The 25,024-nt window shown below is 42.4% G+C and overlaps 6 protein-coding genes across 6 annotated transcripts; 2 read left to right on the top strand and 4 right to left on the bottom strand.

Moving 5' to 3' along the window:
• Window positions 1–1,797: 1,797 nt before the first annotated feature.
• Window positions 1,798–12,256, bottom strand: LOC117732169 (histone H3-like). The gene is made up of 3 exons (XM_034534905.1): window positions 11,899–12,256; window positions 4,820–4,837; window positions 1,798–2,482 (listed from the first exon to the last, which is right to left on the bottom strand). Exons 1-3 carry the CDS (start codon window positions 12,203–12,205, stop codon window positions 2,064–2,066), a joined length of 744 nt encoding a protein of 247 aa, XP_034390796.1. The 5' UTR covers window positions 12,206–12,256; the 3' UTR covers window positions 1,798–2,063.
• LOC117732155 (histone H2A) lies at window positions 2,804–3,414 on the top strand. The gene has a single exon (XM_034534889.1). It carries the CDS (start codon window positions 2,827–2,829, stop codon window positions 3,211–3,213), a length of 387 nt encoding a protein of 128 aa, XP_034390780.1. The 5' UTR covers window positions 2,804–2,826; the 3' UTR covers window positions 3,214–3,414.
• Window positions 7,835–8,355, top strand: LOC117732159 (histone H2B). The gene has a single exon (XM_034534894.1). It carries the CDS (start codon window positions 7,870–7,872, stop codon window positions 8,242–8,244), a length of 375 nt encoding a protein of 124 aa, XP_034390785.1. The 5' UTR covers window positions 7,835–7,869; the 3' UTR covers window positions 8,245–8,355.
• LOC117732167 (histone H4) lies at window positions 11,551–24,664 on the bottom strand. The gene is made up of 2 exons (XM_034534903.1): window positions 24,306–24,664; window positions 11,551–11,855 (listed from the first exon to the last, which is right to left on the bottom strand). The coding sequence occupies exon 1, from the start codon at window positions 24,653–24,655 to the stop codon at window positions 24,344–24,346; it is 312 nt and encodes a 103-aa protein (XP_034390794.1). The 5' UTR covers window positions 24,656–24,664; the 3' UTR covers window positions 11,551–11,855; window positions 24,306–24,343.
• LOC117732166 (histone H2B 1.2-like) lies at window positions 12,538–13,848 on the bottom strand. The gene has a single exon (XM_034534902.1). It carries the CDS (start codon window positions 13,835–13,837, stop codon window positions 13,463–13,465), a length of 375 nt encoding a protein of 124 aa, XP_034390793.1. The 5' UTR covers window positions 13,838–13,848; the 3' UTR covers window positions 12,538–13,462.
• On the bottom strand, window positions 15,751–17,175 carry LOC117732151 (histone H1-like). Its single transcript, XM_034534886.1, has one exon. The coding sequence runs from the start codon at window positions 17,108–17,110 to the stop codon at window positions 16,496–16,498; it is 615 nt and encodes a 204-aa protein (XP_034390777.1). The 5' UTR covers window positions 17,111–17,175; the 3' UTR covers window positions 15,751–16,495.
• Window positions 24,665–25,024: the final 360 nt, after the last annotated feature.

Raw genomic sequence — 25,024 nt, 5'->3', positions numbered from 1 at the left:
TGGTAAAACAAGAAAATACATTTGAATTGATGAGGAAATAAGAGACAGTGTCTTTATTATGTAAAAAGAAACGGTTGCTACATGTTTTGCATGGTATTATTAGCTATGAAGGATTTTTTGAGTTTGTGTGAATCGGCAGGCACAGAATAAGTGAGAGAATTACAGGTTGAAATCTACATAAATATAACACGTTGATATATTTTTTACAAGATATGAAAAACACAATTCCAATATGATATTACACAGGTGGCCTCAAAGTTCATTTTATTATTCATCTTGTGGCCAGAAAGACAGTCCCCAAGCTACTCTACTAATAATATTAAAGAAATAACATTCTACAGGATTTAGAGGAACATTATGGAGTAACAAAGCCATTACAATTTAATAATCAAGACGCCAATAGTATACCACTTAGGAACGGGGATTTGTTTGAATGGAATATTGCAATTCTTCCACATAAGTTTTGCGGTACAAAGTTATATTCATGAGTATTGCCCAAGCAAACAAAACCTATTTGTGGAAATTAGAGAGTGTGATAATGACTTAATTACATACTGAGACACATACAACAAGAAATGTAAATTCCATTGATAGCTGTTTAATCCATCCATCCATCCATTTTCAATACCGCTTATCCTCATTAGGGTCGCGGGGGCGCTGGAGCCTATCCCAGCTGACATAGGGCGAAGGCAGGGGACACCCTGGACAGGCCGCCAGTCCATCGAGGGCAATAGCTGTTTAATGTAATTTATAAATTAAATACATAAAAGTGCTTCAACTAACTAAGATTCAACTAATGTTTCTTGTGGTAAATTGGATGGCATTATAAATTATGAGCAAGAAATGGTGAATGAATGCCTGCTCCTTAACTCACTGAATATTAACCATTCTGGCCAACAAAATGATTCTTTACATATATTTCACTAAAGAGCACCTGCAGTTAAATGTAGGAGTCGGCAGGTTTTATTTTACGAGAGCAGAGGAAGAAGCAATAAGAGTTCCTTTGTCCTTTTGTTTGTTTTTGCTAAATAAATAGAAACAAATAGAATACAGTACAGACAATAAAATATGTTGCTTGTGTAAACCAGAAACCTATGGCCTTTTTTGTGTACGTTGTTTTTACAACAGATATTACTCTGATACAATAACAGCAGTTTAATAAAGGTGACCCCTGGCACAATGACGTTAAATGAGTACAGACATGACAACAATGTGGATTGGAGTTCCATTCATACATTGTCATATTCATGTAATGTGTTTATGTAACTCTGTAATGCTGTTCATTCTCTACACATGACATCTATTGCTTCTGTCCATCCGGGGAGAGGGATCCTCCTCTGTTGCTCTCCTGAAGGTTTCTTCCCTTTTTTCCCTGTGAAAGGTTATTTTTGGGGAGTTTTTCCTGATTCGATGTGAGGTCCTGGGACAGGGATGTCGTATGTGTACAGATTGTAAAGCCCTCTGAGGCAAATTTGTAATTTGTGATATTGGGCTATACAAAATAAATTGAATTGAATTGAATGTGAGCACTTAAACAACACGTTATCTTTTAGATCGTTGTATTCTACTTTAGCTATCCATGTTTATGATTGTTGTAAACCATTGCCCTCTTCTTAAGTTGTAATGTAAAAAAACCCCACATATTTAAAGAGGACCAGGCAATAAACCATTCGAAGACCTAGAACATAAAATATACGTGATTGGTTTCACAGTAAAATTATTGGTTATAAAAATACAAAATAAGATCACAAGGTAGGCTCACGTGAGGTGAACATTTCAGAAATATAGATCCATGTCCATGGTTTGCTGAATTTAATGAACATGGCAGGAATGTTTCCTCATTTGCCCATTGCGTTGACAGTTTGCAGTGTAGAATTTAATTGTTTTACATTCCATACAAAAGTATGGTCACGTCTGTTTAATCTATTGACACGTGAACGCTCCCGTATATGCATTGAAACCTGTATTCAAAGACAACATTGACCCGTGTTGAGGAAGGGGCTCTTCAGAGAGAGTGAGGTGGCTCTTAAAAGAGCCGTTGTGGGTCGTGGACAGCAGACAGTCTAAGCTCGCTCTCCGCGAATGCGACGGGCCAGCTGGATGTCTTTGGGCATGATGGTGACCCTCTTGGCGTGGATGGCGCACAGGTTGGTGTCCTCGAAGAGGCCGACCAGGTAAGCCTCGCTGGACTCCTGCAGAGCCATAACAGCGGAGCTCTGGAAGCGCAGGTCGGTCTTGAAGTCCTGAGCGATTTCTCTCACGAGACGCTGGAAGGGCAGCTTGCGGATCAGCAGCTCCGTGGACTTCTGGTAGCGACGGATCTCCCTCAGGGCCACGGTACCGGGCCGGTAACGGTGAGGCTTCTTCACGCCGCCGGTGGCCGGGGCGCTCTTCCGGGCAGCCTTGGTGGCCAGCTGCTTCCTGGGGGCTTTGCCTCCGGTGGATTTACGAGCCGTCTGCTTGGTTCTCGCCATGACTTCTTCTTCTCGTCTCTGATCAGGAGAAACATGCCGTCAGAGAGGAGACGCGCTGCTCTTAAGCTGTGGGACCGGCTGTGAAACGGTGACGCGGCTTCAGACCTCCAGCTCCTGATTGGCGAGGGGCTCCTCGTGGAGCTCAGCTCCGCCTGGAGCAGCGACCCAGCACCCGAGTCTGCGCTGCTCATTGGAGGAAACTCATTTCGAAATGTCCGCCAAAAGTCGCAGTGGGCCGCCCCCTGCGCTTCTGCTGAAAGCCTCTTTTCTGGTTGGTCAACATCGTCACGAGGACATATAAAGGAGGGTTTCGGATATTGGGCAATAGTTATTTCTCTAAAAGCATCTAACGATGAGTGGCAGAGGAAAAACCGGAGCAAAGGCCCGAGCTAAGGCAAAGACCCGCTCCTCTCGTGCCGGGCTCCAGTTCCCAGTCGGTCGTGTTCACCGGCTGCTGCGCAAAGGAAACTATGCGCAGCGTGTCGGTGCCGGAGCCCCCGTCTACCTGGCGGCTGTGCTGGAGTACCTGACCGCTGAGATCCTGGAGTTGGCTGGAAACGCGGCCCGCGACAACAAGAAGACTCGTATCATCCCCCGTCACCTGCAGCTGGCTGTCCGCAACGACGAGGAGCTCAACAAGCTGCTGGGCGCAGTGACCATCGCTCAGGGCGGCGTGCTGCCCAACATCCAGGCGGTGCTGCTGCCCAAGAAGACCGAGAAGGCCGCCAAGTCCAAGTAGACCTGGAGGGTCCGACTGCTGGGGACCAGAACCCACTAAGCCTCTTTTAAGAGCCAGACAACCTCCTGATAAAGACCTCTGCATTCACGTCTCCATGTTCATTAACATAAACATACTATTAAAAAACATCACTGCATAAATTCGGTGGTTACTCTGATATTAAGATTGGGGTTATTAAAAAGATCATCAGTAGTTATTCAAGTCACTTTGCACACAACCTAAATATTTGCTTGATACGTTCAGATATATTTGATACAGAAAATGCAGTAAAGTATGTTATATATTTTTTTTCTTCTGTTTTTCTGTCTTTAATAAATATGTACCTAGTTTCATTATCAATTTATCTGAAAACCATCCCATCTTCAAAATGGTTGAATTAATACATTTTATGTTGAAGATTAAGATGTGATTAGAAAGTTTAATACAGCCAGAATATGAAAATGTACCGGACATTAGTCCTGAAACACTTTAATGATTTTGCTTTTTTTTGTGTCCACGCCTAAAATAAATAAAAAATCAAGTGGACAGATTATAGTTCCTGCAAACAGGACAAACAAATGGGACAGGGCAACTTCACTCCCGTTCATTTAGCCTCGCTCATCAGACTCCCAATTTATTTCCCATATTCAAAACAAATGTAATTGACATCAGTGATGCATTCTTATGTATCTCAAAAAGGGAAAAGACTTTCAAAAATAATACAATCACACATTTTGTCTCCTTCCCAATGTCAACACTTAGTCTACTTACTATTATACGGTATGTTGGCTCAGATAACCAAAATAAAATAACAATAACTGCTACACATCTAAGTGGCATTTAGTTGCATCAGTAACATTTTAACAGTTATTCACAATAGCAAAATATTAGGACTGAAATGTTCATGGAAACAGAAATGAAACTCTTGATGAACGTAGCATTGATGATGACTTAGCAAATCAAGCTACTCACCTTTATATACACATAAATACATTGGGCTTTTTGCAGATGACGTGATCTGTTACCTAGACGACCCTGACAAACGGCTGCCTATATTATTCAACCAACTTGAGACGTTCAGCGTCTACTCTGGATATAAATTCAAACCATCCGCAACTATACAACAAACACTTATTTTAAATTGGAGTTCTAAAAGAATGACATACCTCGGGGTAACTATAACAAAAAGTATTGAGGATCACAGCGTATTAGGGAAACATGGGAAATTCCTCTCCTGTGGGTCAATGGTTAGCAGGTCCGTCTTTCAATCAGGGTGGTTCAATCCCCGCCCTAGTCGATGTGTCCTTGAGCAAGACACTTAACCCTGAATTGTTCCCTGTAGCTGTGTCTACAGTGTTTGAATGCAACATGATTGTAAGTCGCTTTGGATAAAAGCGTCAGCTAAATGTAATCTAATGTAAAGTCAATTATACTAAAGTAGATCAGGACATTAACAGTGATATGGAGAGATGGGCTGTTCTCCCACCAGATTTCAGTTCATGCTAAAAAATGAGCATACTTCCAAGCAGGGGCGTCGTTAGGCCCCCCCCAAAAAAATGTTCTTCAGCTCCCCCAAATAATTTGGCATTATTGGCTTTCAAAGTTTTTTTATGTTATTAAATTAAACTATTGTTTCTGACATGGACTCTAACATGCTACATATGTGCGTGCGTTCTGGTTTGTATGTTTTCTCCCCCTTCAAATTACAATCCAAAAGCCCATCATCATACTTAATGATATAAACCCGGGCACTCGGACCTTGGGGAGGCTGCTGCGCTGACTCTCTCACTCTGCCAAGTAATATCTCTCGTTAATGACATCCAGGATTACAGCCAATGAGGTTACCTCAAAGTAAATGATCCACGAAGTGACCTGTAAGTCCAGGTAGTTACAGAATGTGGCTGTCTGTAGTTGTTAACGAGTGTTACCTGCTTACATTTAAATTTTTTCTATTCAATTCAATTCAGTTTATTTTGTATAGCCCAACATCACAAATTACAAATTTGCCTCAGAGGGCTTTACAATATGTACACATACGACATCCCTGTCCCAGGACCTCACATCGGATCAGGAAAAACTCCCCAAAAATAACCTTTCACAGGGAAAAAAGAGAGGAGAGCAACAGAGGAGGATCCCTCTCCCCGAATGGACAGATGCAATAGATGTCATGTGTACAGAATGAACAGCATTACAGAGTTACATAAACACATTACATGAATATGACAATGTATGAATCGAACTCCAATCAATGAAACAGAAGAACGTAGAGAGGAGGGGGGGCGAGGCGATCAGCAGGGCCAACGCTGGAGGCCGGCTCACCAGGCATCAGACACCTCCAGGTCCAATGGACCCTATGAGACGTGAAGTCACAACGACTCCGGGGAGGAAGCAGAGTTAATAAGGTGCAATGGAGAGATGTAAATTCATCCATAAGGAGAGAGAGAAGAGGAGATAGGTGCTCAGTGTATCCTAAAACATCCCCCAGCAGCCTATAAACCTATAGCAGCATATCTAGGGTCTCGACCTGTAAGTCCAGGTAGTTACAGCATGTGGCTGTCGGTAGTTGTTAACGAGTGTTACCTGCTTACATTTAGCTTTACTTGAGCCAAATGAAAGGGAAGTTAGAAACTGTCTCAAGTGAGCGAGTGTGAACGAGCGAATTCGAAATACAAGAAATAACTATCGACATCTCTCTATTCTTTGCATTAATATAGATTATTATAATATTTTTTCCATTGAATGGAATATTTGACACTGAACTAGTTCATCTTTATCGCAGTGATAGTGTCCAAATGAGCATAAAATATCACTATGACCGTGAAATTCTGTCTCTTGTGTTCTCATATACTGAATGCAAGCAAAACTAGAGAGCAAAATCACACTCTGATTGAACAAATCTATGAACTGTCGGAAACAATGGATATCCGGGGCCCCAAGAAAAAAATTGCTGCGCGCTACGCGTGCACACATTCACAAGAGTGACACTCCCCTTGGGGCTTAGCCCCCCGTTTCTTGGAATACAAACGCCCATGCTTCCAAGACTAAACTCTATTTCTTTCAATCACTACCAATCGAGAGCCTTGAAACACTTCAGCGCCAAATCATTTCAAGGTTTGTATGGAACGGCAAAAGACCAAGATCAAATATGAAACACTGGGAAAAATAAAGGGGGCATGTTATTGTAACCTAGTGGGAAAGAGGTTGTCACCACTAAAGCCACTAGAGGGCACTGTACTTTAGAGGAAGCCAGTAGCAAAGAGCGAAGAAGGAAGTAAACTCCGCTGTATCAAGTGAGGAACTGGTGACGGGTTGGTTGTTTTCCGTTGCTGTATGGGATGAGTGTCTGTAGCCACCGCATGTGCATTTAAGATAGCACCAAGATAAAACGTAAAGAACTACCTCTACAGTTATTTTTGCACTGTATTTATGCACTGAATGTATGCACTTTGTATACACAGATGTATACACAGATTATTTGCACTTTGAGTTAGTTAGGTTTTCAAGTGAGATTATATGTGCACAGTGTAAATGTACTGGACCATCTTTGTTGAATCTATTCTAAATTGAACATTCGAAATTAATTTAATACTACTCTTAATTCCCTAAGAGTAGTGGAGAAATAAAGATCCCTGAAGATAGTGTTGTGTCTGGTGTCTTATCAAGTTTCACCTGCCTACATTATTACCAAACTTTAGGGCATATATCCATGCAGCTCAAATTAGACCAGTAATCTATACTGTGTAACGATTATGAAGCAAAATGGAAAAACCTCAAACGATTTGTAGAAGGAAGGGAAATTCAAAGCCTTATTGGAGACAGAAATATAGCAAACGATTTACTTGAACAGATGGACGCTGTCACCCGATTTACATTAGAGATGTGGTTCAAATTGGTACGAAAATATAAATTAGAAGAAGAGCTCAGGCTTCTGTGATACCTGTGGAAAAAAAAAAAATCTGATGGAATAATTTTATGTAAAACTGAAATGGGAACAGGAACTTGGTGTGAATATTACAGAGGATGAATTTTTGAATGCTGTTGTGGTAAAAAGACAAAAAAATAAAGTGTAAACAAAATTACAAAAAACATTCTTACTTCCTGGTTAATAAACTACCCAAAACCACGTGTTAATTTGCTAGATTCATTCAACTTGGAACACCTAATCACCCACAAAGCACAACCAAATGGAACAGGAGAACTTCACCGTCATTTAGCCTCACTCAGCAGAATGAGGACACCGTTAAGTCCGCAAATCACTTCTCCTGTCGTAAAACCTGGTCCACAGTAAAATAACGCTCACCGCGCCCCCTGGTGGATACAAACCCGAATGCCCACTGCACTCATGGAAAGGGCACGTCAGTCAGTTATCACACTCTGTAAAGTGTGCGCACTGTACACACATGTTAGCTACACACGAAACCAAAACACATCAACACACATGTGACAACACATTGGTGGGCGTCACACGTACATTTAGCACTTACAGTAACTTAGTCACTGAAACACTAAATACATCTGCTCCCAGAAACATGTACGTCTTTTGCGCATGCTCAGTCACGCTCAGCAGACAGCCAATCGTGTGCGGGCAACAGCACAGCCTCATTTACATCGAGTTGATATATATTCACCGTCCTGAGCTTCTGGAGATATCTTCCGACACCGAAGAATCCAACAGTCATGCCTGAACCCACCGCCAAAGCGCCCAAGAAGGGCTCCAAGAAAGCCGTCTCTAAGACCGTCAGCAAGACCGGCAAGAAGAGGAGAAAGTCCAGGAAGGAGAGCTACGCCATCTACGTGTACAAGGTGATGAAGCAGGTCCACCCCGATACCGGCATCTCCTCCAAGGCCATGGGCATCATGAACTGCTTCGTGAGCGACATCTTTGAGCGCATCGCCGGTGAGGCCTCTCGTCTGGCTCACTACAACAAGCGCTCCACCATCACTTCCAGGGAGATCCAGACCGCTGTCCGCCTGCTGCTGCCCGGCGAGCTGGCGAAGCACGCGGTGTCTGAGGGAACCAAGGCCGTGACCAAGTACACCAGCTCCAAGTAAACCTGCTGGAGACCAACACCACAACGGCTCTTTTAAGAGCCACACACTTCTTCTAAAGGTTAATTCCTGATGCTGCCAAAATATAATGTTATTAAACCACTACATACTAAATGGCTTCTGTCCTGGGAGAGTTCAATGTTCTCGGTGGTAAACATTACGTATCTCGACAGACTGCGCAGACAGATTAGAAAGTTAGAGGCAGGTTACACATGAAAAGACGGTAGAGAAAAAAAAAGAAAGATGGCGAGACATGTAGAAAACAAAGGGAGAGAAACTGACGACTGCGCCGGAGAAAGTAGAGGGAAAAGTCGATTAAGAAACATCAAAAAGAAAAGTGGACAGCGAAAATAGAGCATTTAATCCGGAATGGAGACACATTTCTGTTCGTACTTCCCACAGGGAGCACAAAACCAGTGTCTTATATGTTCGGAAACCGTGGCACTTATTAAGAGTGAAACTATGAGACAAAAGTTTTGAACAAACATACCCACTCAAATCTGAAGTGAGGTCACAGAAAATAAGTGGTCTGACAGCCCAATATGAACAAATCACCAGGATCCTGAGCCACACATTCACGGCCCAACTACGTGCTCATGAGTTCACTCATGGGCCGAAGCTTCATGATGCTTCATTTGCTCTACTGCGCCATCAAGTGGACAATACATGTACAATAGGCAGTGATTATAACGACTCCATGACTTTAGTGTGTGTGAAGCTTTGAATTGAATAAATGAACGAATGATGTTTGATGCCAATACATGAATTATGAACTTATTAATATGGTGTCTGTCTTTATAATACAATGGCGGCGTCAAAAAAGGAAAGTGGAAACAAATTGGGGAGACTGTGCTTACTATAGACAACATTCTATTTATTTTTATTTAAAAAGGCAGCCATCAGCATCGCAGGCTGAGGGAATTCCTCAGAGAAGTTGATGCCAATGCTGATGATCTTTTGCTGCACAATAATGTGAGATGGCTCGGCAAAGGGAGTCTTATGCTTTTGGTCCATCAGGAGGGAAGTAGCATCTTTTTTGGCAGAGCTAAGACATCAGAAGGCAACGCCGTTTTCTCTCTTTTTAGAAAATGAGAAACAGATGGATAATGTGGCCTTTTTGGTTGATATCACTTCACATCTGAATGAACAGAATTTGAGGCTACAGGGCAAGGACAATTCAATTTGTGAACTGATGACAGCTGTCCGCTCCTTTCAACAGAAACTTGAGTTGTTCAAGGAAGACCTGCAGGGAGACTGCAGTGCAGGAACAGTTTCAGGGAGAGAGAGATGTGTCTTCTTGTGTTGACTTCATTGATAAGCTGATCGTAAACTTAAGCAACCGTTTTGACAGCTTCAGCTTTGGACAGCAGCTCACCATGTTCATTCAGAACCCATTTATCATCACTGATGTCAGGGGCTTCCCAAAGGAAGTCACACAGCACTTTAAATGGGTAAATCCTGGGCCTCTCCAGATGCAACTGGTTGATCTCCATGCAGATGTGTCCCTGAAAGAGCCGTTTCTAAGAACTGACCTTTCCACTTCCTGGCTCCAAATGGTCCCTGAGACAGCTTTCCCAGGTCTGAGGGAAGTTGCCATATACATCTTAACCATGTTTGGCTCCACCTACAACTGCGAGGCAGCTTTCTCCACAATGAACACACACATATATATATATATATATATATATATATATATATATATATATATATATATATATATATATATATATATATATACAAATATATATATATATACAAATATATATATATATATATATACAAATATATATATATATATATATATATATATACAAATATATATATATATATATATATATATATATATATATATATAAATATATATATATATACAAATATTGACCTCTTTAAATTTTAGTTGAATACCCCTGCTCTAAAGTGACACAAAAGTATTTAGTACAGGCATTTTAGGCTTTAGAAAGTATTCAGACTTCTTCCGTTTTGGTAGACATCATTTTAAATGGACACATTGTTTTGCACAATAATGCACATAAATCTGCATTAACAAGCACTTTCATTCGACCAACCATGTCTGTTGCTGGTTTCAGATTCTACTGATTATTGAAACTATTATGTACTAAGAACTGCTCTTAATTGTTGTTGAATGGTGGTGGGTAAGTGTGACGATATTGTGTGGCTCCCTAGTTGACATCAAAGTTTAGTGTTATTTTTTCTCACACGCACGATTTTCGGAAACTTTCATTTGATTGAAGTCCTCAAAACCCCCTCCGGAAAACGTCCGGTCAACGCGGAAATACGGCATCCGAAAGTAGTTTACGGTTACACTTTCTCCAGCCGAAGTGGGTGACATCCAGCCCCCCGTAATTCGGCGTGTACGGCTTTAACTGCAGCGTTCGATTTTCAAACACTTTCATCGGATTGAAATCCGTGAGATGTCACCAGAGAACGGCCGCTCAACGCGGAAGTACCGCATCCAGATGGTTGTTTACTGGTATGCGTTTGAGTACTTTCTCCAGCCGAAGTACGGGACATCCAGCTGCCCATAATTCGGCGTGCATGGCGTAAATACTGCGTTATTCTGTCTGGGACATGGCAACCAGCATTGAAACAGGCTCTGACCTAAAACGACCTTTAACGAAGGTTACCGACTCTGAATCTAGGACAAGGGTATTAAATTAATGTTTAGCAAAGTTGAGAAATATCTATTATTGGGTGATAGTTTAGTGTAATTTATATTTAATATATATTTAGTACAGACATTTTAGGCAAGATCTGCCAAATCTGGCATTTTCTCTCACTTCCTCCCTGATCGGAACTGTCCCTCTCGGCCCTTGGAGCCCTCAGGAATGATTTGAGTGTGGGACACCGGATATCCTGCCAGCATATCAGTCTGGATTTAGCCGACATAATGCTTTAAGCATGTTTTGCTGACTGTAAAGCGATAAAGTGATTTATGTTGTAATTATGGTACTTAAGTCTTTGATGTGTGGAATGATTTCTTTTTGATATATTGCTTTGTTGTTAGCACCGAGCGACGGATCAGCCTGACCTGAAACATGCCATGAGGGGTCATTTATGGCGAATTCATTTATATAATACAAAAGTACTAATTATAAAACCAGAGCTAATATTGTCAAGACTTTACCATTAAACTACTTTTCCTATCCAACATATTCCGCCATCCAACAAGATAAAACAGTGGAGTGTATGTCACAACAACAACATGTCCCATGGTTTGTTGTAATGAGGAGGAAACCACAAACCCATGGTGAGTCAGTGGCCCTTTGATTTACGTTATGACAACATATATTACCGATACAATAACAGCAGTTTAATAAAGGTGACCAGGAAAGTAACTGAATACATATACTTGAGTACTGTTCAATATTTCCATGTTATGGTTACTTTATACACCATTAAACCTCCATTACATTTGGCTTACTGCTACACGTGATTTGAGACACTTTCTAAAGTTAATGAAAGCTACAAAAATTCAAAAGTATTGTTAATAGGCTCAGACTTTTCGCAACAATAGTGTTGATATTAGAGGTTTGTAAAAGAAAGCTTTAAAAAAAAATTGTTAGAAAGTCAGCTCTTTATATAAGTGTGTGGCCCTTAAAAGGACCTTTGGTTGTTTGATGCTAATCAGAGTTTAACCCCCGAATCCGTAGAGAGTGCGTCCCTGTCTCTTCAGAGCATACACCACATCCATGGCGGTCACCGTCTTCCTCTTGGCGTGCTCGGTGTAGGTGACGGCATCACGGATCACGTTCTCCAGGAAGACCTTCAGCACTCCGCGGGTCTCCTCGTAGATCAGACCGGAGATACGCTTCACTCCACCGCGGCGAGCCAGACGGCGGATAGCGGGCTTGGTGATTCCCTGGATGTTATCACGGAGGACTTTGCGGTGACGCTTAGCGCCTCCTTTACCGAGTCCTTTTCCTCCTTTGCCTCTTCCGCTCATCTTTACTGGTCAAAGTGTTTCAACGGGGTGAAGAACCACGAGGAGTTCACACATATTTATATCCTGTCTGAGGACGTAATAGAAGACACGAGGCTGTTCTTCTTCGTGGGCTTTCATGAAGGTTGACGATGAGACACTTTGGTAATTTAGCGCCACCTGCTGATCAACAATTAATCAGGGATGACGCTTCTTGATATGTGAAAGAAAAAAAAAAGCCAACTTAATAAAGTATTTATTTATCTTTATGATTTCAGCCAGAAAAATATGCAATATGCGTGTGCGTGTGTGTGTGTGCGTGTGTGTGCGTGTGTGTGCGTGTGTGCACCTCTGTGTCTGTCCGTGGCTAATCTCCCATTCTGCTGCAGCCAACTGCACAACGTCCGTCGTTACATGCGGAAGGACCTCTCAAGGCTGCGGTGTTTCCGTTAATACGGCGTAATATGTTATTTCATTGTTTTTGTCATTGATTTTTACATTTAATTATAGTCATGTTAAGTCATAATTTATTTCACACAATATTTTTGTTGGGCTAAGTCAGTGGTTCTCAAACTTTTTCTGTTGTGCCCCAACACAATTGTAACAAAATGGTCCATCACGTACCCCCATTTGAGAACCACTGTGGTAGATTAACGTGTACATAACGACTTGGTTCTTTCTCTGTACTTCTGTAGCAGCAGATGCTGAAATGTTTTATTATATCACATCAAAGCTGTTTCATTGAACTGTCAGGAAGTATGTTTACAGAAATCACCCCGTATAAACCCAACTGTATGAACGCTTTTCACACGTTAGTGACTATGAGGCCTCATATACATGTTTATATTTCACCAAGGCACCATGTGTATTTTGTGGAAGAACCAGTCCATGTTAATGTTTGTTTTGTTACTAATTGGTTACAGGCTTTGTAACTGGTGTGTTTGGTCTCTTAGTTCTCAAAACAGTGTAGAAGTACTCAGGGAGTGCAACAGAGAGATCTCCTATAGCCTGACTCACTGAAACTAGTGTTTAGTCTCGAAGTGGAGCATAACATTATAGTCTGCGAGCATCAGGAATCCTAAGAAATGGATTTAGAATATGGGAATTGTTATCTTTGCTCTACAATAATGTACTATTAAATGCCTGTTTATTTATGGTTGTTATTCTGGATTATATTGATTTTATACTCTGTCATTTTCACACGTTCAGAAAAAGGAATTGGTCTTTAAAAGAAGTGTGTGGCTCTTAAAAGAGCCGTTGTGGTGTTGGTCTCCAGCAGTTTTACTTGGAGCTGGTGTACTTGGTCACGGCCTTGGTTCCCTCAGACACCGCGTGCTTCGCCAGCTCGCCGGGCAGCAGCAGGCGGACAGCGGTCTGGATCTCCCTGGAAGTGATGGTGGAGCGCTTGTTGTAGTGAGCCAGACGAGAGGCCTCACCGGCGATGCGCTCAAAGATGTCGCTCACGAAGCAGTTCATGATGCCCATGGCCTTGGAGGAGATACCGGTATCGGGGTGGACCTGCTTCATCACCTTGTACACGTAGATGGCGTAGCTCTCCTTCCTGGACTTTCTCCTCTTCTTGCCGGTCTTGCTGACGGTCTTAGAGACGGCTTTCTTGGAGCCCTTCTTGGGCGCTTTGACGGTGAGATCAGGCATGACTGTTGGATTCTTCGGGGTCGGAAGATATCTCCAGAAGCTCAGGACGGTGAATATATATCAACTCGATGTAAATGAGGCTGTGCTGTTGCTTGCATCGGATTGGCTGCTGAGCGGAGCATGCGCGGAACAAGTCACTGTTCTTGTGAGCGGATGTATTTAGTGAGCCTGGTGTGAGGCATGTGGAGGAATCAGAGTATGTGTGAGCGTTGCAAAAGCTGTGATAAAATAATCCAATCCATCTAATATTAAATTATAGGAAATATTAAAATATAGAATTATAGATTTCCTCAAATTCAAATGTAGAGATTAATGAAGCAATACATTAGCCTGAAACCAAAGAAACTAAAATCTATAGAAAAATAAACTATGACATGTATATAATACACCGTATTATACAACTTTGGGGCGACTATGGGTCAGTGGTTCGCATGCCCGTCTTTCAATCAAGGGGTTGGCAGTTCAATCCCCGCCCTAGTCGATGTGTCCTTGAGCAAGACACTTAACCCTGCATTGCTCCCCGTAGATGTGTCTACGGTGTATAATGTAAAGTGTCTTTGAGTATCTTGAAAAGCACTATATAAATTAAATGGATTAACAACTGTAATCATGAATTAATAAATAATGTTCATAAACAATCAGACTTGGATAACAGGAAATCTAAATCATGCTCTTAAATCAAGACACAGACAAATTAAAGATACATTTATTAAAAGTAGTAAAAAATCACGATGGTGATACTGTTCAGAAATGATAGTGATCACACATGTTTATTGATGTATAATAGATAAAGATAGCTAGAGTTTAGATAGCTATATCAATGACATTCACACTCACATAGTCTCCAATTAACCTGAGCTGCATGTCTTTATAATGCAAATGTGACTGATAGTTATTATATTGTCATGAATCATATGAGTGTCAATAAATGACATTTCGCCAATGTCTCAAATGTGCTGAATATAGAAAGGCTCTTTGTGGAACTCTAAGTGCTATGAGCTGAATGTGTTCAAGCATATTTATTCCATTATTAATATGTGTTGTAATGGACATATCTTGGTTATTAAATATCTCCTCTTTATTTCACATTACTCTGTAAATTAAATGTCCTGTTTTTTGTTCTTTTCCAGGCTCTGAGATCGTTTTCCACTCAATTGTTGGAGTCTAACACCACAACGGCTCTCTTAAGAGCCACTCACTACTTCTAAAGATCAAGTCCTCCTTCTGAATGTTTAAATACATAATATCAATATATATTAATATCATATACATATTTAAAATGTTATACTGTCAGAGGCGCCGCAACGGAACAGGCAACCCAGGCAATTGCCTAGGGCCCCGAGCTGAAGGGGGGCCCCGATGGACGGCTGACGTCAATGACAAAATAATGGAACCGCTTGAGACGCTGCAACGACAACACATCGGAAATGCCCCCACAGGGCCTTTTCCGAGTTGTCACTGGCTAGTTGCTAGTAGGGGGCCCCTACAGACGGCTGATATCGCTCCATATCAGCGACACAACTTGAAACCCCCGTAGACACTGCAATGACACGTCGGGAATCTCCCTAATGGGGCCCCCTTACTAGCCGGCATCGACGTGCGGTCAAACACAAACATCCATCCATCCATCCATTTTCAATACCGCTTATCCTCATTAGGGTCGCGGGGGCGCTGGAGCCTATCCCAGCTGACATAGGGCGAAGGCAGGGGACACCCTGGACAGGCCGCCAGTCCATCGAGGGCACATGTAGGGACATACAACCATTCACTCTCACATTCACACCTATGGGCAATTTAGAGATCAATTAACCTGCAGCATGTCTTTGGACTGTGGGAGGAAGCCGGAGAGCCCGGAGAGAACCCACGCTGCCACGGGGAGAACATGCAAACTCCACACAGAAGGACCGCTCCGACCGGGAATCGAACCCGCGGCCCTCTTGCTGTGAGGCGACAGTGCTAGCCACTACACCACCGTGCAGCCCAAACACAAACAAACAAAATGAAAAAATGAAGCATTTTAAATGGACATATTGCTATTTTTGCAAATCAATCTACATTAAATAAACAATAACGCACATCAATCTACTTTAACGCACATAAATCTACATTAAATAATCAATAATGCACATAAATCTACATTAAATAAACAATAACCATTACTTCAGGTCTTCCTTCAGTCCGTGAGGAGTTGGTTACCATCAACGTGAATGCACTTTAACGAAGGTTACCGACTAAAACTCTTATGACAGCCATGAATTCATAATCTAGAACAAGGGTATTAAATAAAAATTTAGCAATGTTGAGAGAAGTTGCTAATGTAAATAATGTCTATTATTGGGCGATGATTTAGTGCCATTTGTGTTAAACTGACTGAAATCAAATATCAAAAGTTACATTTAATAATATCTCAACAATATGTATTGTCAGATTTCCAATTGGACTGGATAAAGTATAAATATAGACTAATAAATAAATGTTCTCTTTAGTAAAATATTGGATTAGATTCAATATATATCTGATTTGATTTAGTAGAAATTACGTTTCCTTCTTTTAATTATAATGTTAATATGAATATCTGCAATTAGAGGAAAAGCTCTTAAGGATTGTGTGGGTGGCTCTTAAAAGAGCCTTTTATAGGAGCGTTGGTTGTTCTGCAGCTCACTTCTTCTTGGGTGCTGCCTTCTTGGCTTTGGGCTTGGCAGCCTTCTTGACGGGGGTCTTCTTGGCTACGGGGGCCTTCCTCGCCACCTTCTTGGGGCTCTTGGTGGACTTTTTGGGGCTCTTTGCGGCCTTCTTTGGGCTCTTGGCCGCTGCGGGTTTCTTGGCCTTCTTCGGCGACTTCTTTGCGGCAGCAGGTTTCTTCGCTGCCGCCGCTTTGGGCTTCTTGGCCGCTGCGGGTTTCTTGGCTGCGGGCTTCTTGGCTGCGGGCTTCTTGGCTGCGGGAACTTTCTTTGCCGGTTTGTCGACAGCCTGCTTGCTGATCTTGAAGGAGCCGGACGCCCCGATCCCCTTGGTCTGGACCAGAGTCCCCTTGGTCACCAGGCTCTTGATGGCGGTCTTGACGCGGGAGTTGTTCTTTTCCACATCGTATCCTCCGGCGGTCAGAGACTTCTTGACGGCGGCAGCAGACACGCCGCTCCGCTCCTTGGATGCGGCCACAGCTTTGACGATGAGCTCAGCCACGCTGGGACCAGCCTTCTTCGGCTTGGACACCACCTTCTTCTTGGCTGCTTTGGCCGGCGCGGGGGCCGGAGCTGGAGCTACTTCTGCCATTTCGTTCCGTTGATGCGCTTCAGGAAACACGAGAGTCTGACTGACTGTTGAAGAGCTCCGAGCAGGGGGCGGTACTTAAACCCTCCATGAGAACCGTGGAGACTCAACCCAGCCAGGGACTCCTCTCAGCAGTCTGAAAGTCGACTCACTTGTGTTTTCTCTTCACTGATAAAAGACTAAAAACTACACGTGGAACAAGTACTGAAGGATGGAGGTGAAGGGACTCGAAAGAGGACTTGTTTCTCTTCATTTTGAAGTCATGTAGAGCTCCGATGATGTCTGTATTTAGTTTGAGGAGCCTCCAAACCTCACCTACTCACCGCCGTGGAGAGCGCTGATCAGCGGGTTTTCCGACTCATTTCTCTCTTTAAATGATTTTAAATGTATCAGATCTCCACCAAAACCCGTTTTCCAACTGGTCCACATGTTTGTTCTGGTTCTCGATGTAAAAACAGCCATCTGAGGTCGATCAGTTTGTAATAAACTGAAGTTATTCTGGGAGCAGCAAACACACTGATGATGGTCGAGGCTCATGATGCAGACTTCCTATCAGAGCTGCTTGACGTGAACGTGTCCTCAGCTGATGACTACTTTTAATATGAATAGTAATTATTTATTTGATATATATATCAGAAAACGTCATGAAGTGTCCACCAGCAGTTTTTGACAAAGGAACTTTTAAAATAATTGCAAACAGGTGTTCAGCACATAGAACTGACAAGTCATCAGTGGGGAGAGGAGGTTAAACCAATACAAAGTAATATATAAAGTAATAATATATTCACATCAAACAGCTCGAGATGGTCTTCAAACTCAGGTTCATGCCATTATTGAATTTACAACAATTAGGGATATATGTGCATTTCCGCCCTGATTCATGTTGGAATCGGGGGAAATGAGGTCGAAGTTTAACTTGACAACGGGGCATTAAACAAAAGTCATAATATTTTCGAGGGGATAAAAATGTAAAATGATACAGCAACGTAAAATGACAGCTTGACAGGAAATTTGGAATAATGACACTATTGAGCAGAAATTCAGATCCTCCTCTGTTGCTCTCCTGAAGGTTTCTTCCCTTTTTTCCCTGTCAAAGGTTATTTTTGGGGAGTTTTTTCTGATCGATGTGAGGTCCTGGGACAGGGATGTCGTATGTGTACAGATTGTAAAGCCCTCTGAGACAAATTTGTAATTTGTGATATTGGGCTATACAAAATAAACTGAATTGAATTGAATAGATGTTACTTTTTTGGATTACGGTTCTGTCACACAGGACTCAATGTTACTTTATACACCATGAACAACAGAATGAAGAGCAGTGTGGTGGATGTGAAGGAGTGGAGCATCGAAAGACTAAGAGAAAAGAGACAAGTACAATTAAAAGGTAATTATTCATATTTTTTTTAATTAAACAGGTTAAGTATACAGGATATCATTTATTTATAAAGTCAGGTTATTTTAATTTAATTTTCATTTATATTCTATATAATAAGAACAATACCCTCGTCTTCAGATGATATTACTGTCAGAGCCATAATTTTCCAGTACAGTATGTGAAATTATACACTTTTAAATTACAGAAGAACAGTTATTGTGTATTCTGCTGAGGTTCAGGTGAGGACGGACTAACATTTAGATTTGAAATGTGTTCAATAATAACACATTTACGGCAGTTCGGATTCTACAGAGCGAAGATACAATATTTGGTATTTTATCAACAGATTTGATCCAAAATAAGTATTTTCTTTTTTATAATACGAACCCGAATGGTTCACTTCAGAACTTTGGACCCTGGTTGCAGCACTACTTCTACCTGGTTCTTATGTTTTATATCACTGGGAGTCTCGCTCTCCCCTGCAGCTCCACTCTGGCCTCAATCAATCCATGAAATCCTAAATCTATAGTGGTTTATTATATAATACCAACTACAAAATCAGTGTGTCCAAAACTAGCATCTGATGCTCCTAACGGCATTGTTTTGGGATGTGGCTGTATGAATTAAATCAATGTTAGGAGACGGTTTAATGCCAGTTGAATAAACTGAAATGAAGTAAAATACTGATATTACTCACAAATAACTTGGAAAAGCCGGTCTTGAAGTCAACTATCAGAATCTAGCGTATTTCATGATTTATAAACAGTTCTGGACGATTCAGCATCGATCACAATTTTTAGAAAAGGAAACTACTTAAAACAGCATTATGCACAGATCAAAGAGACATTAAATACAGATACAGTAATAAAACATCTGTGAACACAAGTTCCAAAATAAATATGCTAAGTATATTTAATCTTAGCATACTTGAGTATACTTGAAGCCCTATTAATGATAATCTTATAGTTAGAGTGTGCTATTTTGGAACAATTCATTTTGTACTTAATATTTAAGTTGTGATTAAATAGTATTTAGTATTTTTTGGTGCTAAATTGGAACAACTTTTTAAAAACGTGCCCCCAATTGCGGTGAAATGTACACATTATGGTTAAATTGTCTAAAACATTACAATAAACATGAGCAAATATATTGATGTTATACATCAAATTAAACAACAGAACTTGGACTACAAGAATTAGTAAGCCATTTCAACAAAACTTCACTTGGATCACACCAGACAACACATCAACCCCTGCTGCTCTCTCCTTGGCCTTCTCCTTCAGCCACACACCCAGACCCTCTGGTCGGGGTGGTGGCACAGGTCTACTCATCTCACCCAAATGGAGTTTTGCTCTCTACCCGCTTCCATTTACCCCACTGTCTTTTGAGTTTCATGCAGTGACGGTTACTCATCCGGTTCATCTAACCATTGTCGTTCTCTACCGTCCTCCTGGTTCCTTTGGAGACTTCTTGGAAGAACTAGATATCCTCCTATCAAACTTTCCAGAAAATGGCCCCCCGCTCATTCTTCTGGGTGACTTTAACATCCAGACTGAGAAGTCATCGGACCTGCTACTCTTACTGTCTTCCTTTGCTCGGTCTCTCAGTCCTTCCCCTCCTACTCACAAAGCTGGCAACCACCTTGACTATATTTTCACCAGAAACTGCTCTACATCTAACCTCACTGTAACTCCACTTCATGTTTCTGACCATTTCTTCATCTCTTACACTCTCCCACTCTTTGGAACTAACACACAACGGATTCTGCACCTGTCCGTCGCAACATCCGCACCCTCTCACCCTCCTCTCTGGCCTCCTCTGTTCTGTCAGCCCTCCTTTCAACTGATTCCTTCGCACTTATGCAGCCTAACTTCGCCACTGACACTCTTCTCTCTACGCTGTCGTCCTCTCTTGATTCTCTCTGTCCTCTTACGACTCGAAAGGTCCGCAAGTCCTCTCCGGCTCCGTGGCTGTCCGAACCAGTGCGCGCCGAGAGAGCCACTATGCGAGCATCGGAAAGGAAATGGCGAAAATCCAAACACGCCAGTGACCTGCTCGCCTATCAATCTCTTCTCTCCTCCTTCTCTGCGTCCATCTCTGCAGCCAAAAGTCTGTTCTACCAATCCAGAATCGAATCCTCTTTGTCTAACTCCAAAAAGCTCTTCTCTATTTATTCCAAACTCCCCCCTGATCCCCCCCTCCCTCCACCCTTCTACCGAGCCACTTTGTTGACTACTTCACAAAAAAGATAGACGACATACGCTCTTCATTTACTTACCCATCTTCTATAACTACACCTCCAGTAACTTCACCTTCTTCCCCCTTGTTTTCCTCTTTTATCCCCCTGTCTCGTAATCAAGTTCTTACCTTGGTAACCTCTGCCCGCCCAACCACCTGCCCCCTTGACCCCATCCCTTCTCACATTCTCCAGTCCATTGCTCCGGACCTTCTTCCCTTTCTCACCCATCTTATTAACACCTCCCTCTCAACTGGCTGTTTCCCTAACTCTCTGAAGGAGGCAAGAGTCAACCCTCTCCTGAAGAAACCCACTCTCGACCAATCTGAAGTCAATAACTACAGACCTGTCTCTCTCCTCCCCTTCCTTTCCAAAACTCTAGAGCGAGCTATCTTTAACCAAGTCTCCTCCTTTCTTCACTGTAACAACCTTCTAGACCCCCACCAGTCTGGATTCAAGACAGGCCACTCAACAGAGACTGCCCTCCTTGCTGTCTCTGAGCAGCTTCACACTGCTAGAGCAGCCTCTCTCTCCTCTGTCCTCATCCTTCTAGACCTTTCCGCTGCCTTTGACACAGTGAACCACCAGATCCTCATGTCCTCCCTGCAGGACCTGGGTATCTCAGGCACCGCGCTCTCACTCTTCTCATCCTACCTCACCGACCGCTCTTACCGGGTAACCTGGAGAGGATCTGTGTCTGAGCCTTGTCCTCTGACTACTGGGGTCCCTCAGGGTTCAGTCCTTGGTCCTCTTCTCTTCTCTCTGTACACCAACTCTCTTGGCTCTGTCATGCGCTCGCATGGCTTCACCTACCACAGCTATGCTGATGACACCCAACTGATCCTCTCGTTTCCCCAATCCGAAACACAGGTAGCAGCACGAATCTCTGCCTGTCTGACCGACATCTCTCAGTGGATGTCCGCTCACCACCTGAAAATTAACCCGGACAAGACTGAACTTCTCCTCCTTCCAGGAAAAGGCTCTCCCACCCACGACCTAACTATTAACTTCAACAACTCAGTGCTGGCTCCGACTCCGACTGCCAGGAACCTCGGACTGACGCTCGACAGTCAACTCTCCCTGACTGCCAACATTACCGCAATAACACGCTCCTGTAGGTACATGCTGTACAACATCAGGAGAATACGACCCCTTCTCACTCAGAAGGCGGCACAGGTTCTGGTCCAGGCTCTGGTCATCTCACGGCTGGACTATTGCAACTCCCTCCTGGCAGGTCTACCTGCTAATGCCATTCGACCTCTACAGCTCGTCCAGAATGCAGCTGCTCGACTGGTCTTCAACCTACCGAAATTTACCCACACTATTCCGCTCCTCCGCGACCTTCACTGGTTACCGGTGGCCGCCCGCATCCGCTTCAAAACATTGGTACTTGCGTACCGTGCTGCGAACAGATCGGGTCCAGTCTACATCCAGGACATGGTCAAACCGTACACCCCAGCCCGTTCACTTCGCTCAGCTTCTGCCAATCGGCTTGTAGCTCCTTCTCTTCGAGCTAAACACTCAACAAAATCACGACTGTTTGCTGTGCTGGCTCCTCATTGGTGGAACGAGCTCCCCATTGACATCAGGACAGCAGATCTCTACATCTTCCGTCGCAAACTAAAAACACATCTTGTTGTTGTTTAGCACTTTAGTAGCACCTAAATGGCACTTACGGATAGTATTCTGTAGTTTAACGTTATTGAAGAAATTGTACTTGCTTGATTGTTGTTGTTCTGAGTTTGGACTCATGGTTTAATGCACTTATTGTAAGTCGCTTTGGATAAAAGCGTCAGCTAAATGACATGTATAGAGCATTTTAATACAGCATTAAGGTAAAATCTGCACATCAGCTTGCTTCAGCCTAGATAACACATTTATAGAGCATCTTTATACAGCATTAAGGTAAATCTGCACACTAGCTCGCTTCAGCCTAAACAACAACACATACAGCATAGGACCCTAGCGTTAAGGTCACGTGAGTTCGCGCCGAGTATGAGAGCCCAAGGCCGAACTCAGAAGCTAGCGTCCGTTCACAGCACACAGACTGCCCTTATCCAAACTGGGGCAAAGGAGAAAACAGATAAACAGGAGAATCCCAGCCGGTAGTCAAGGGCAACCCCCCCTGTGAGACTGAATTATACCAGCTCCGATCATGCCCCCACCTTCACCCTCTGACAAACATGCTCACACACTGATAAGAAGAAGCCGGGACGTGAAGCCAGTGTGAGTGGACAGTACTCAGTGCTCCTACCGGACAGGCTTGGTATAAACCTTGCCCCCTCTGCATCAGTTTTGACTTTTAATCTAATGGGACCTGATAAGAGGAATCCTATATGCAGCTTCTGCGCACTCTGTTTAAGCGCCTTTTTCCTTGGACACTCAACCCTGTTGGATGTTCATCTTAGGACCGTGCACGTTTAACTGTGCGGGAGCATTAACTCTGCTTTTTATTACTGAATAAATATTGAGAACTAACTTTACTTCACCGGACTCCGTTTGCTCATTAATTGTTGGGTTGTACTCCACAACACATGTAATGTAAAAAACTTAAACACCAACTAAAAGAATTATTAAAATATCATAATCATCATTTTGTCAGGAGTCAGCCCACTCAGCACATTTTCGGAACTAGCAACCCGTAGCTCGGTGCTATCAGAAAAAGCCAGATAGCAAAAAGCAAGAAAATTTAACACAGATTCTAAAGAATCAACGAGATTAGAGCCAAAGAACACAGCAACATGAATCGCTTTAGCGCTTTACAGTCAAATGTTGCTTTAAAATTTAAAAATCAACAAAGACTGCTGTATGACTGCTGTATTTGGATGTATTGAACACCATAAGTAATATACAAGTGAAATATATGGTTTGGTACATGAGAAAATTCAAATTGCACAGATGGTGCCAAATGTTCATTTTGCATAATGTATCTGTACTAAAACCTCTAACTTTATTCTGCTTCACTTTTTCAAAGTCAAACTGTGCAGAGACTGTTCACATAGTGTGCTATGATCTCTGATGTGCTTTGCTGTTTCTGTGCATCCTTCCAAGAGATCCCGAAAGTGCTTTTCCCCCCTAGGCGAACCTGTAAATTAAATTTTTGCTGGGTTTCATCTTTATTTACTCTTAACCAGTAACAAATATACTAATATGTACACGTCTGAACAAAAGTTCACATGGGTTGCCTTTACCAACTCAAATAGCCTTTGTGGATGCAGAGATGCACCCTTTTTAGTTTGGGTATGTTATTTCGAGCATAAAACTAAAAAAATGTTTTTTTAAATATGTAATCATATATACACATATATATATATATATACACGTTTAAGTACTTTTTTAAATTTATATATATATATATATATATACACACACACACACACACATACACAGATGCAGCAGGTGAGGCTGGGAAAAACCATATCCAGCACCAGCATATATGTACTTTAAATACATTTAAGTAATTGCATAGCACTTACAGTATATTTCTTATGTATTTCTTGATAATACACATTATATCTTCAAGATGTAGAGAATTGATCCAGTGTTGTGATCAGAAAGTCAGCTCTTTATGTTGTAAGTGTGTGGCCCTTAAAAGGACCTTTGGTTGTTTGATGCTAGTCAGAGTTTAACCCCCGAATCCGTAGAGAGTGCGTCCCTGTCTCTTCAGAGCATACACCACATCCATGGCGGTCACCGTCTTCCTCTTGGCGTGCTCGGTGTAGGTGACGGCATCACGGATCACGTTCTCCAGGAAGACCTTCAGCACTCCGCGGGTCTCCTCGTAGATCAGACCGGAGATACGCTTCACTCCACCGCGGCGAGCCAGACGGCGGATAGCGGGCTTGGTGATTCCCTGGATGTTATCACGGAGGACTTTGCGGTGACGCTTAGCGCCTCCTTTACCGAGTCCTTTTCCTCCTTTGCCTCTTCCACTCATCTTCACTGGTCAAAGTGTTTCAACGAAGTGAAGAACAACGAGGAGTTCACACATATTTATATCCTGTCTGAGGACGTGATAGAAGACACGAGGCTGGTCTTCTTCGTGGGCTTTCATGAAGGTTGATGATGAGACTCTTTGGTGATTTAGCGCCACCTGCTGATCAACAATTAATCAGGGATGACGCTTCTTGATATGTGAAAGAAAAGTAACTCCTTTTTGTAACTCCATCTGTGCTTTTTCAAATAATAGAATACAGAAAATTGTAATCACTTTCAAGTAAACCAGATTGCTCCATCAGACAAAAACAAATAAAAAGTGCAATAACTGTGTTAGAACAATGCAAATAAAGAACTACTAACTATTTGT

The sequence above is a fragment of the Cyclopterus lumpus genome, chromosome 6, assembly GCF_009769545.1.
Source record: "Cyclopterus lumpus isolate fCycLum1 chromosome 6, fCycLum1.pri, whole genome shotgun sequence".
Taxonomy (NCBI): Eukaryota; Metazoa; Chordata; class Actinopteri; order Perciformes; family Cyclopteridae; genus Cyclopterus; species Cyclopterus lumpus.
Note: the sequence above shows the minus strand (reverse complement) of the source record. Positions and strands in the feature narration are given on the sequence as shown.